The sequence below is a fragment of the Sorex fumeus genome, unplaced genomic scaffold, assembly GCF_029834395.1.
Source record: "Sorex fumeus unplaced genomic scaffold, SorFum_2.1 ptg000115l, whole genome shotgun sequence".
Lineage (NCBI taxonomy): Eukaryota > Metazoa > Chordata > Mammalia > Eulipotyphla > Soricidae > Sorex > Sorex fumeus.
Window position 1 is genome coordinate 18,717,682 of NW_026606172.1, and position 13,907 is coordinate 18,731,588.

The 13,907-nt window shown below is 40.0% G+C and overlaps 1 protein-coding gene across 3 annotated transcripts in view; it reads left to right on the top strand.

Annotated features, from left to right (window-relative positions):
- Nucleotides 1-13,907, top strand: part of USP25 (ubiquitin specific peptidase 25) — a 174,018-nt gene that overhangs the window by 43,567 nt on the left and 116,544 nt on the right. For all 3 annotated transcript variants that reach the window (XM_056135433.1, XM_056135434.1, XM_056135435.1), the window contains exon 4: nucleotides 5,108-5,231. In XM_056135433.1, coding sequence (XP_055991408.1) covers nucleotides 5,108-5,231 — 124 coding nt within the window. The remainder of the gene's footprint in view (nucleotides 1-5,107; nucleotides 5,232-13,907) is intronic.

Here is a 13,907-nt window from a genome sequence, read left to right on the forward strand (position 1 = left end):
TGTGTCTGTGGTCTAGGTAGACTGGGATTTTGTAAGCCAGCCAGAGGCTGGCATTGTACTTACCATTTCACTTGCTTTGTTAGGTAAATTGTGGCTGAACAGTTCAGTCAAGTAACTCTTAGATATTTAACTTGGTTGAATTGTTTGTTTGGGGGGGGGGGCGGGCTGGAGCAATAGTACAGTGGGTAGAGTGCCTTGCACATGACTGACCTGGATTTGGTCCCCCAGCACCGCCAGGAGTGATTTCTGAATACAGAGCCAGGAGTTACCCCTGTGCATTGCATTGCCAGGTGTGACCCCAAAAAAGCAAAAAAAATTGTTTGGTTCCCACTTAGTACATTTTTAATGAAGTTTTAAAAATTCCCAAAAGGGGCTGGAGCGATAGCACAGCAGGTACAGTGTTTGCCTTGTAAGCGACTGATCCAGGGTCAATTTTCAGCATCCCGTATGGTTCCCCTAGCACCGCCAGGAGTAATTCCTGAGTGCATGAGCCAGGGGTAACCCCTGTGCATCGCTCGGTGTGACCCAAAAAGAAAAAAAATCTCTAAAAACACAAAAATTCCATGAGTTACTATTGTTCATATTTTAATATGAGGGAAAAAATATGGGTAAACATTTTTAAGTAGATAGTTTGGAGATGTATAGGTCAGCATGCTTTGTTACCCCTGGCATCAAATGGTCTCCTGAGCACTGATGGGAATTACCTCTAAGCACTAGGCTGGGAGTAGCCCCTGTGCACTGTCAGATATGGCTCAAAGCCCCCTCCCTTCAGAAGTAGACTATTTTACCCCAATTTTTTTTTTTTAGAGTATTCTTTAGACAACTCCATAAACTTGGCCCATCATTTAGTCAAATATTTTTTCTGAGTAACACACCAAACCTCAATTTGTTGTGTAATCTTTTTTACTATATATTGCTCTACAACAAGATGACAAAATGCTTGTACTTTATCTCCCAATTATTTATCACTTTTTTACTCCTGTAAAATTCTAGAATTACAAAGAAACATTTTTAATATCAAGTATAATTTAACAAAATGAAGACAAAACATGTTCCAAAATAGCAATTAACATACCAACCATTCAGGATTACAATAATATTTTTTCTCATCATACTTTTATCCCCTATAATGTTTAGTAATTCTTTTTTTTTTTAAATTTATTTATTGAATCACTGTGGGAAAGGTTACAAAGCTTTCAGGTTTATGTCTCAGTCATGCAAATATCAAACACATTTCCCTTTACCAATACTTATTTTTTACCATGAAGAACCCCAATAAAACCCCACCCCCCACCCCTCCCCGTCCCTGTGAGGCAGATGAATTCTAGTTAACACTCTATCTGCTTTGATTAGATTCATTGTTTCAATAAAAGATTCACCACTATTATTTAGAGTTTACCCCCCCCCCCCCCCCAAAATCAGACATGCTGAAAAAGCATTGTGAAGTGATTTGCTTTCTACAGCTGGGTTCAAAAATTAAATGTTGGTTTTGGATTTCTGCTATTTTACCTATTGACCCTGGAAGTATTTCTACTGAAAGTCAGATAGTTAAGAAATTGGTTTCTGTGTTCTGGAGTCGTGGCCGTGCTGGAGAGCCGCTCGCGGGGGGCAACCGGTGGCCTCGGTAGGGCGTGAAGGGCGGAGCGAAAGGCCCCCCTTCCCATGAGGTTTTAGTTGCCCCCACACTCCCGGCTCATACCTGCTGTCCACAAGGCTCCCATGTGGCCGCCATCTTTCTTTCCAGAGAGGAGAGGACGAATGGGGCAACACCCTTTCCCCTCCGGCAGACTTGATGGCCTGGATCAATGCATAGTCCGTTCACTTTTCTGCTCCAAGCTGCTGGGTTCTGCATTAAGCCCTTGTGCTTCTGGGGCCATGGCCGTGCTGGAGAGCCGCTCGCGGGGGGCAACTTGTGACCTCGGTAGGGCGTGAAGGACAGACCGGAACGCCCCCCTTCCCATGAGGTTTTAGTCGCCCCCACTCCCCCGGCTCATACCTGCTGTCCACAAGGCTCCCATGTGGCCGCCATCTTTCTTTCCAGAGAGGAGAGGGCGAATGGGGCAACACCCTTTCCCCTCCGGCAGACTTGATGGCCTGGATCAATGCATAGTCCGTTCACTTTTCTGCTCCAAGCTGCTGGGTTCTGCATTAAGTCCTTGTGCTTCTGGGGCCGTGGCTGTGCTGGAGAGCCGCTCGTGGGGGGCAACTGGTGACCTCGGTAGGGCGTGAAGGACGGACCGGAACACCCCCCTTCCCATGAGGTTTTAGTCGCCCCCACACCCCCAGCTCATACCTGCTGTCCACAAGGCTCCCATGTGGCCGCCATCTTTCTTTCCAGAGGGAGGAGGGCGGAAGGGAGCAACACCCTTTCCCCTCTGGGCAGAAATGATTGCCTGGATTAACGCATAGTCCTTTCACTTTTCTGCTCCAAGCTGCTGGGTTCTGCATTAAGCCCTTGTGCTTCTGGGGCTGTGGCCGTGCTGGAGAGCCGCTCGTGGGGGGCAACTGGTGACCTCGGTAGGGCGTGAAGGACGGACCGGAACGCCCCCCTTCCCATGAGGTTTTAGTCGCCCCCACACCCCCGGCTCATACCTGCTGTCCACAAGGCTCCCATGTGGCCGCCATCTTTCTTTCCAGAGAGGAGAGGGCGAATGGGGCAACACCCTTTCCCCTCCGGCAGACTTGATGGCCTGGATCAATGCATAGTCCGTTCACTTTTCTGCTCCAAGCTGCTGGGTTCTGCATTAAGTCCTTGTGCTTCTGGGGCCGTGGCTGTGCTGGAGAGCCGCTCGTGGGGGGTGACTGGTGACCTCGGTAGGGCGTGAAGGACGGACCGGAACGCCCCCCTTCCCATGAGGTTTTAGTCGCCCCCACACCCCCGGCTCATACCTGCTGTCCACAAGGCTCCCATGTGGCCGCCATCTTTCTTTTCAGAGGGAGGAGGGCGGAAGGGAGCAACACCCTTTCCCCTCTGGGCAGAAATGATTGCCTGGATTAACGCATAGTCCTTTCACTTTTCTGCTCCAAGCTGCTGGGTTCTGCATTAAGCCCTTGTGCTTCTGGGGCTGTGGCCGTGCTGGAGAGCCGCTCGTGGGGGGCAACTGGTGACCTCGGTAGGGCGTGAAGGACGGACCGGAAAGCCCCCCTTCCCATTAGGTTTTAGTCGCCCCCACATCCCCGGCTCATACTTGCTGTCCACAAGGCTCCCATGCGGCCGCCATCCTTCTTTCCAGAGAAGAGCGGGCGAATGGGGCAACACCCTTTCCCCTCCGGCAGACTTGATGGCCTGGATTAACGCATAGTCCTTTCACTTTTCTGCTCTAAGCTGCTGGGTTCTGCATTAAGTACTTGTGTTTCTGGGGCTGTGGCCGTGCTCCAAACTTAACTCTGACTTTCAGGGAGAAAGATTGGGTGATTTACTTCTCATTGATCACTTTGTATATAGAGAGATGTCGTGCGACCGCATAAGCGGCCACGCGGTTTTGAGAAAAAGTCCTCGTTCCCGCATACTCGAGCTGTGTTTGTAGAGGCTTCTGGTCACCGGGGTTCCATCTGGGGGAGGCGGGATGCGGCACCTACTCCATCTGGAACTTGCGGGTGATCTCGGCTCTTTTTGGAACCTGTTTTTTCTTTTTTTTTTTTCCCTCCGGGATCCCGCACCCTCCATGTGTTCCTTCTCTTATGCTGAACGCTTCCTGTTTAGTAATTCTTGATCACAACAACATATAGTTTATATCATTGTTTCTATGATAAAAAGGTAAAGGTAAAGGCTCTCCCGTTGTTCGTCGATTTGCTCGAGCGGGCCCAGTAACGTCTCCATTGAGACTTTGTTGTTACTGTGTCTGGCATATCGAATACTCTCGGTAGCTTGCCGGGCTCTCCGAGAGGGGCAGAGGAATCGAACTCGGGTTGGCCATGTTGGCTGCGTGCTAGGCAAACGCCCTACCGCTGTGCTATAGCATATTAATTGGCATCTCCTAGGCTAAGGAAATTGACCTATATATTGGGATTAAAGGGGGCTGGAGCAATAGCACAGTGGGTAGGGCATTTGCCTTGCACGCAGCCAACATGGCTGACTTGAGTTCGATTCCTCCGCCCCTCTCGGAGAGCCCAGCAAGCTACCGAGAGTATCTCGCCCGCACAGCAAAGCCTGGCAAGCTACCTGTGATGTATTCAATATGCCAAACACAGTAACAATAAAAAAAGTCTCACAATGGAGACGTTACTGGGTCCGCTCAAGAAAATTGATGAACAACGGGAGGACAGTGACGGATTTGGATTAAAAATCAGTATTATTAAAGGTAATTAGAATTATAGTTTTTATGTTTTGGGATAAGAATTCCTATAGAATGCTGTAGGTTTTTTTTTTTTCAGAGCAGGAATGACTAGTTTTCTTTATTTGCATATTTGATGTTTGGTTTTGTGAAGTAAAACTTTTTAAAATTAAGATTATTGCTCATTGTTACCTAGATACCATGTAAATGTTTAAATTAGAATGCAGAAGCAACATTTCCTCATCAAAATTGACTGCAAATAGTTTGACACAGACTTCAAAAATGTACGTTATATATAAATACAAAAATATGTGTTTAAATATATAAGTGTAAGTGGTAATGGAACTCATGTGTATTTCAATTAACTGCAGAAAGTATAAGTATGGATGCATAATTATGTTTATTTCATTGTTAAAACATACACTGGTTTTTATAATGAGAGTTGTTCTTTAAAGTGAAAATAATCTGTGCTTTTTTACCCCTCTGTGCTTTAGGATGTTTTATTGAACATAAGTATCAGACTATCCGATTTAAAATGTGTTTGTTCAATAAATAAAATTATAAAAAATGAAAAAAAATGTAAGGTGGAGTTCATGCCCAATTCAATCAGCTGATCAGTGGCTGAATAAATAGCAGTACTCCTACATAAAAATAAATAAATAAATAAAATGTGTTTGTATTCTCACACTTTTGAGTGTGAGAAACTTTTGTGTACAATTAAGTTTATGCTGATTTGATTTGAAAAGAGTATTTTGAGCATAAAACTTCCATGCTAAAACTTACCTGTCATTTTGTTGACTTTGGATTTTGAGAAAGTTAGTTTTGCTTTTCAGATGTGATTGATCTCACTGGAGATGATAAAGATGATCTTCAGAGAGCTATTGCCTTGAGTTTGGCGGAATCAAATAGAACGTTCAGGGAGACTGGAATAACTGATGAGGAGCAAGCCATTAGCAGGTAAAAACATTTGCATAAAGTAGGTATATCTACTATTTACAATAGAGATAAATAACTTCAATTTCAAGAGACACAAAGATCTGCTTTGTTATCCTAAACACAGGTACATAAGCATCCCCCTCCTCCCCCATTTATGTAATAAGTTTTTATATTCTAGCTCTTGCATTTTTACACTTAGGGGTTTGGACTTACATTATGGGACATTACATTTATGAGTATATTTTATTATTGTTTTAAATTTAATTTATTATATTTTTAAAAGAAATTTAGGCACAGTCAGTAGTAGTAAAACAAAACTGTTAGTGTTAGTTTCATGTATAAGACATTCCAGCATCATACCCATCACCCAGAGTATCCACTTGCCTCTCTCATTGTCCCAGTGTTCATCCATTTCTCACTTCTGTCTGCCCTCACCCTATACTCGTTCTCTCTATGGTAAGCTTCTTACTGAGCATCTATTCTCAGTTTCTGTTGCTTTTGGGGTATTTGTTATTCTACAGTATTTCTTTATATCCCACATATGAGAAGTATCATTCTGTGTTGTCTCTCTCCTAACTTCTCTTAGCATGATACTTCTCAGATCCATTCACATAGCTGATTTCTGTTTCTTAAGCCAAGTAATAGTCCATTTATACCTATATTCATATATATATATACACACAAACACACACATATATCATATTTTCTTCATACAGTCATCTGTTCTTGAACTCTTGGGTGGTTTTCAGAATTTGGCATTTGTGAAATGTGGTAATGAGCATTGTGTGGCAGTGAATAAATATCTTTTCTGAATAGAGTTTTTGGGTCTTTGGGGTAGAAGCCAAGAAGTGGTTTTGCCAGGACTTGTGTAAGCTCAGTTCTGTATTGTTTTAAAAAAAAAAATGGATTAGGGACTAGAATGATAGTCTAGGAATAGGGTGCTTGGCTTGGCACATGTTTAACTCGGGTTTGATCCCTGATGTCACATATGGTCCCAGAACACCGCCATGAGTGATCCCTGAGTGCAGAGCTGGGAGCTAGCTTTGTGTACAACCTGGTGTAGCACAAAAATAAAAACCAACAACAAAAAGGCTGTTCAGTCAGCATTTCCAAGAGTAGTGAATGGGAGTCCCTTTTTCCTCGCATACATGCCAAAACTGTTTTGTTCTTTTTGTTGTTGTTCTTTGTGATGTGTGCTAGTTTCATTGGTGTGAGATATTATCTCATTTTTTTAAATTTTAATTTTGCTGATAAGTGAAATTTTTTTTTTTAAAGATAAACCTCTTGGTCATCTGTATGTCTTCTTTGAGGAAATTTCTGTTTATCTCTTCCCCCTCCATTTTTTTTCCCTGTAAATATCTACCAGTGTTTTATATATTTTGGATATCAACCCTTTATCCGATCAATGGTGGGCAAATATTCTCTTCTAGACTGTGGTTTGTCTTTGTCACGTGGTCTTTTTTTTTTTTTTTTGTGGTGCAGAAGGTTTTCAGTTTGATGTGGCAGTCCATATGTTCATCTTTGCTTCCATTTGTTTGACTCATGGCATTGAATTATCCCTGCATGCATTATCATAAGGTGTTCTACTTGTGTTTTCCTAAATATATTCGTGGATCAAGTCCAGTGTCAATATCTTTAAATCACTTTAATTTGACATTTGTGTATGGGGAGTATATAGGGTCTGAGGTTTTTTTTTTTGCATATGTCAAGAAGTTCTTTTTTGTTTTTTTGCATAAGTCAGTTTTCTTACCACTATTGTTGAAGTTGTTTATATTGCTCCACTTCATAGTTTTTTTCTCCCTTTTTGAAGATTAACAGCCCATATACCTGCAGATCTATCTCTGGATTCCCAATTCCATTCCATTGGTCTAAAAGTTTGTCTTTATTTCAGTACCATACTGTTTTAATTAATGCATGTCATTCTGTAGAAGTTGTGCATGTTTATGAAGTTTGTCATGTCTTAAAGAAGTCCATTAAGTACTTCTTGAAATGTTGATTTTGAGGTTATAAAGTTCCTGAGAAATTGCTTATTTGTGAAGCTTTGTATGATTCTCAATCTAAATGATAGTCTAGTTGGGTAGACTGTTCTTGGTGAAGTGTTTATATCATTGAGTTTTTTGGTTTTAGTGGTTTTGTGTGTGTGTTTAATATCTCACCATTTTCTTCTGGCCCAGAGTTTCAATGCAAAAATCTGTAAAATTTAACTTCCTTTGTATTATTATTATTATTTTTGTTTTTTTTTTGTTTTTTGGATCGCACCTGGCAATGCACAGGGGTTACTCTGGCTCTGTACTCAGGAATTACTCCTGGCGGTGCTTGGGGGACCATATAGGATGCTGGAAATCAAATCTGGGTCCGCAGTATGCAAGGCAAACGCCCTACCTGCTGTTCTGTCGCTCCGCCCCTTAACTTCCTTTGTATAATTTCTTTCTATAATGTTGTTACATTCAGTATTCTCTTATTATTTTGATCATGTATCTTGTGCTGTTTTTATTTGGTTTTGTTTTGACTGGGACCCTTAGCGCATCTTGAATCTGGGTATATGCATTGTTCATCCTTGAGACCTTCTCAGATGTGGTTTCTTTGACTAAATATTCATCTCAAAATTGATTTTCTCCTCCTTAGGGACTCCTCTTGACCTCATCCCATTGTTTTGTTGTGTGCTGAGTATTTGTTACTTTTATTTGTTTTTTAAAATTTATTCATTTTTATTTATTTATTTATTTTGGCTTTTTTGGGTCACACCCAGCAATGCACAGGAGTTATATACTGGTTTATATACTTAGGAATCACTCCTGGTGGTGCTCGGGATGCTGGGAATTGAACCTTAGTAGGCCGTTTGCAAGGCAAACACCCTACCTGCTGTGCTATTGCTCCAGCTCCCTATTTTGTTACTTTTAAAAATCTTTGTTTTATAAAAGTTTTCTTTATCTTGGAGTTCACTTATCTTCTGCTGCCAAATCTTTTTTTTTTTTTCTCTTTTTTGGGTCACACCTGGCGGTGCACAGGGTTATTCCTGGCTCATCATATACTCAGGAATTACTCCTGGCAGTGCTTGGGGGACCACATAGGATTCTGGGAATCAAACCCGGGTTGGCCGCGTGCAAGGCAAATGCCCTACCTGCTGTGCTATTGCTCCAGCCCCTGCTGCCAAATTTTGCACTGAGTTTTTTTTTTTTATCACTTACTAAACTGTCACTTCTGATATATACTTTTCTTGTTTCTGACCTCATTCTTTCTTGTACCTGTATCATTGTTTCTTCAAGCTTATTAAACATATTCAACATGTTCTCTGTAACATTCTTATATAAGAGGTTATAGCACTGTAGCACTGTCCTCCCGTTGTTCATCGATTTGCTCGAGCTGGCCCAGTAACGTCTCCATCATGAGACTTGTTGTTACTGTATTTGGCATATTGAATACACCATGGGTAGCTTGCCAGGCTCTGGCGTGCATGCGGGATACTCTCGGTATCTTGCTGTACTTTCCGAGAGAGGCGGAAGAGTCAATCCCGGGTTGGTCGGGTAGGCTGTGTGAAAGGCAAATGCCCTACCTTCTATGCTATTGCTCCAGCCCATAAGAGGTTATAGCACTGGTTGATCTTAGCTGAGTCTTAGTTGAAATTTCTAAAGATACAGGTGAGTGCTGCTGTCTCCCCTGTTGGAGCTACCACAACCAAGTTTGTTGTTACTAGCTAGTTGGGTGGAACTCTCACTGTAGTTTAGGGTTCTATGATTTCTGAACACCACAGCTTCCATTATTAGTTTTTGTGGAAATCAGTGGATAGAACTAGGATTAAGTTATTATTAGCATGATGTGGTTGGGAAAGCCAAGCCACTTCAGGCTCTGAGTTCACTGGAAATGTCCAACATGTGTTCCCTGGAGAGAAGTATTGGCCACATGCTTCTGGGAAATCCGAAAGACAATCCTGTGGTTCTCAGGGCAGGGCCAGAGGGCAGGTTCCTTCTACCGGCCTTCTTACGATCTGGGGGCATCAGGGACTAAAGGGGCCAGCATGTGGAAAGCAGAACTGGTCAGGGGTCTAATATTATTTTGATTTTTTTTTTCTTTTCTTTAATCAATTTTTTTAATGTACTATCCAGTTATAATCATTCTAAGTAGGGTCCCGCAAACAGTGGAAAGAGCTGATAGTGTAAGTATTTTAGGCTTTGTTTGCCATAATGGTTTTGCCGCAGTTGTTCAACTCTGGTGTTACAGTGCAGAAAACTGTAGCACTGTAGCCCTTCCTTCTGTTGTTCATCGATTTGCTCAAGCAGGCACCAGTAACATCTCTACTCTGAGACTGGTTACTGTGTTTGGCATATTGAATACGTCACAGGTAACTTGCCAGGCTTTTCTGTGTGGGCAGAATACTCTCGGTAGCTTGTCAGGCTCTCCAAGAGGGGAGTGCAAAAAATAGGAGTTGCTTGCAACTATGTTCCAGTAACTCTTTATTTATAAAAATAGACAGTCAGCTGGATTTGACACGCAGGTCTTAGCCCCAGCCTCTGATCTGTAATATGGTAGAATTTTTGCAGGGTCATTCTCCTCTTTTCAAGAAATAGTTAATCTAAGATATGGCTGGAGAGATACTTGCAGTGCTTTACCAAAACTGATCTCTTACATGATCCTCTACATGGGAGTAAGATCCCTTACATGATCTCTTACATGGGACTAAGCCCTTAGCTCTGTCAGGTATGGAGTGTGACCAAAACACCTTCCCCCACTATATATATATATATATATATATATATATATATATATATCCAAGATCAGTGATAGAATTGAGCTGATGATTTAATAGTTAAAACTTTATAGTTTGAGACAATTATATCCACTGAGGAATCAAATAAATGAGACTAGTTTTATTCCTGAAAAATGCTGACTAATTCGATATGCCAGACACAGTAACAACAAAGTCTCCAATGGAGATGTTACTGGGCCCGCTCGAGCAAATCGACGATCAACGGGAGGGCCTTTACTTTACCTTTACTTTAATAAAAAGCACAAAAACCTTTAAATTGTGACTTATGATATTCTCTCAAACAACAATAACTTTGTCTTCCTAAGAAAGTTTGTTTTGAAAGAGGTTAAATAATTTCACAAGGTACCAAGCTATGATGGGACTTATGACTTCAGTTGTTTGGTAGCAGAATGTACCAGCTTTTTAAGGTAATTTCCTTGGCACAATACTAATAGTTTATTTTTTCCTAAAAATTAGATATTACTATATGGAAGAGATGACTCAAAATGCTATATTTAGTACTGGTGGAGCGATAGCACAGCGGGTAGGGCGTTCGCCTTACAAGCGGCCAACATGGCCGACCCGAGTTCGATTCCTCTGCCCCTCTCGGAGAGCCCGGCAAGCTACCGAGAGTATTCGATATGCCAGACACAGTAACAACAAAGTCTCCAATGGAGACGTTACTGGGCCCGCTCGAGCAAATCGACGATCAACGGGAGGGCCTTTACCTTTTAGTACTGGTGCATACTATAATTTAGTAATTCTTTTTAATATCTTGTTATGCTTGAAACTATAATTATATTAAAATATAAAGAACAGAGATCTGCCTTCTGCCATCTTAGTTGTAAATAATTTTAATTTCTATTAATTTAAAAAAGAACTAAAAAAGTTCATAATCTATCCTTAGATATTTTAGGTGTTTTTTTGTGAAGATGTTGGGGAAATTAAAGAATTTGGTTTTGTCTTTAAACAGACTGGTTTGGAATGTAATAGTTACCTTGAATAATTATAAAACTTAAGAGTACTTAAGTTCGATATGAAATATTTTAAGTAAATTATATGTTGGTTTTATATTTAAGGAAATGATGCTTATAAAACTTATAAAATAGGATATAGTGATATTTTTAAAATACATATTTTTAAAGTATAACATTTTATTTATGTGAATTTGTATTAATAAACAAATTGAAAATATATAGAAACTTAAGTCCCAAATAACATAAATATTATGTTTTTCTATTGAATGTATGCTGATTATACCTAAAAAGTAAAATTAAAATAGAGGAATTATGATCATACCTAATCTGATATTAAGTTCAATACCTGTTATATTTTGTTTTAGTTACTGATTTTTGTCCAAATGGAGGGAAAAAGCCTTCTTTTCCCTTTTTTGTTCCTTGGTACTGTTATTTTGCTAACCCTGGATCACCCACTGAGTTCAGTGCTTGTGGAAGGTTGCACTCTGCACTCTTGGTTATGGTCTTTGCATATTTGCTCACCAAGGGTCATAATCAAGTTGTGGGACTCAGATTCTTCTTTTTTGGGGTGTGTGTGTGTGTTGGGGGAGGGCAGAAACTGACCGAGTTTTCTGAAGGTTCACTCCTGGCTCTGCAGTCAGGGATCCTCGTGGTAGGTTGCCTGACTACCACCAGGACTGAGCCCAGAGTATAGAACCAGGAATAAGTTCTGAGTACTGCTGAGTGTACCCTCAGCCCTTCCCCCAAATGATCTGTAATAGTAAAAATGTGTTCACTGTAAAACTTTTTCTTTTTATTTATGGTTAAGAAAATAGCAAATTCATGAGGCTAGAGTGATAGTACAGCAGGTAGGTCTTTTGCCTTGCATGCAATCAATTCAAATTCAATCCCTGGCATTCCATTTAGAACTCCGGAGCACCTCTAGTAGTAATTCCTGAGTGTAGGTGCAGGAGCAGTCCCTTAACAAAGAGGCCTCTATACAAAACAATCCGCCTCCCACTCCTCAAACAAAACCAGACAAAAATATATATTCTCTCTTGGAAAGTGTCTATGTTTTGGTCTCAAAGAATTCTTGTCAGTAAGTTAGGAAACACTACATATAGTTCCTGTCCAAATTTTTAAGCACATTTGGGAAACTGAGTCAAGAGATCAGGCACTAGTAGGAACAAAAATGCACTCTTGCATTGAGTCAGATACTGTAATTGACACAACTATGTATTAGCTTTTAGAGTAAATGAGGAGAAACCAAGGCCATTTGAAAATGTGATTATCTCCTGGAAATGAAATTTGAAATACTAAAGTTGAAAAAAAAAACAGATTTACTATATTTGAAATAGCTAAGCAGCATATTATGAGTAGACTAGAACATATGCGAGAAGCAGTGGTCCATCCTGTGGTGGTTGTTCAGTCTATAGCTAAAAGTGGAAAATACGGAGAAAGACAAAAAGATATGGAGTATTAGATGAGAAATAAGTTTCACTTAACACATTAATTGATATTATAAAAAGCAAAGATGACAGTGCATCAGATACAAATTTTAAATAGTAATTACTGAATATATTGCAGGAGCAAAGAAAAAAAGTCTGCATTTTTATGGATACCCAATAAATTTCAATTAGGAATATTAAAAGAAACCAAAACAGATTAGATATAGATGTATACCAGAACATTCAATAATGGTAAAATTGGCACTAAAGAGGGAGTATGTGGTTTGGGGTTTGGCATGCATGTCAAAAAAATACTAGGGCCAGAAGTGTTATACAATTTAGAACCTATTTTTTTTGTATGTGTGAGGGCCTGGGTTCCATCCCCATTACAGTACTAAGATAGCAACAATTCCTCCCCCCCCCCCAAGAAAAAGAACAAAAACAAAACCTCAAAGCAGCAACAATCAAAAACGCAAAGTCCAGCAAAATTAAGTTTCAGTAATTTCTCATTAAATTTAAAAACCTTAATTTTGTTATTCCCAGTGTTGGTGTACTATTGTTAAGAGAGATAAATTTGACTGAAACTGGCACTTAAAAACTGGGAAGGCTATTTGGTATTTGTGTTTTGGAATTTTAAATTTATCTATTCTCCCAGAATTGACTCAGGAACTAGTAAGATTGAAAGTACATTTGTATAAATATATTGTAGCACTGTTAAATGTCAACTAATAGGGAACCATTTAAGTCACAGGAAAACATGCAATAACATTGCAAGTAGCTTTTGAAGGTTAGGGAGAATTGTATTCTTTCATAATGTTAAATGGACAATGTGGACTACAATATACTTTACTATAATCATATGTTGAGAGTAGGAAAAAAGGTTTTGCTGTCAAAATAGTCTTTCATAAAAAATACTGTGATTTGATCCATTTGTGTCTAAAATAAGAATTAAAAAATAATATATATATTATTTAAGGGAGGGTTGGACAGGGAGGTGAGGGAAACAGTTATAATTTTTTAAGTTGATCTGTAAATATTTGTAAAATTCATCAAAGCAGTTGCTTATGACATATTAGGGAGCTTAGAAGGTTTAATCTATTGAATGCTTTGTTTATCAGCCCAGTTTTAAGTGGCTTATTTGATGAAAGGTACATCATGTCATATTACAAGTGGTCAGGAAAAGTTGAAAATATGAAACAAATTAGTTTCAAGGGCCATAATCGGCCAGAAATAGCTCTGCAGACTCGAATAGCAAGACTCTATGTTGAAAAGTCCATCAGAGTGAGATACTACTAATAATACTCAGGATGGTGGTGCAATCCAAGGTTTGATTTAGTCAGCAAGGAACCACACCCCATGATATGTGGGCTTCTTCCGTATAAGAGAAATGGATCAACTTTTGGCAGGAGTCACATATCTAATATATAGAAATATGCTTTACATCAGAAAAGAGTCACTTAATAGTATCCTGTAGGTGATTGTGGATGTGTTAACAAATTGGTTGTGATGATGATCTGAATGGTACACGCTTGATGAATCACTGCATTAC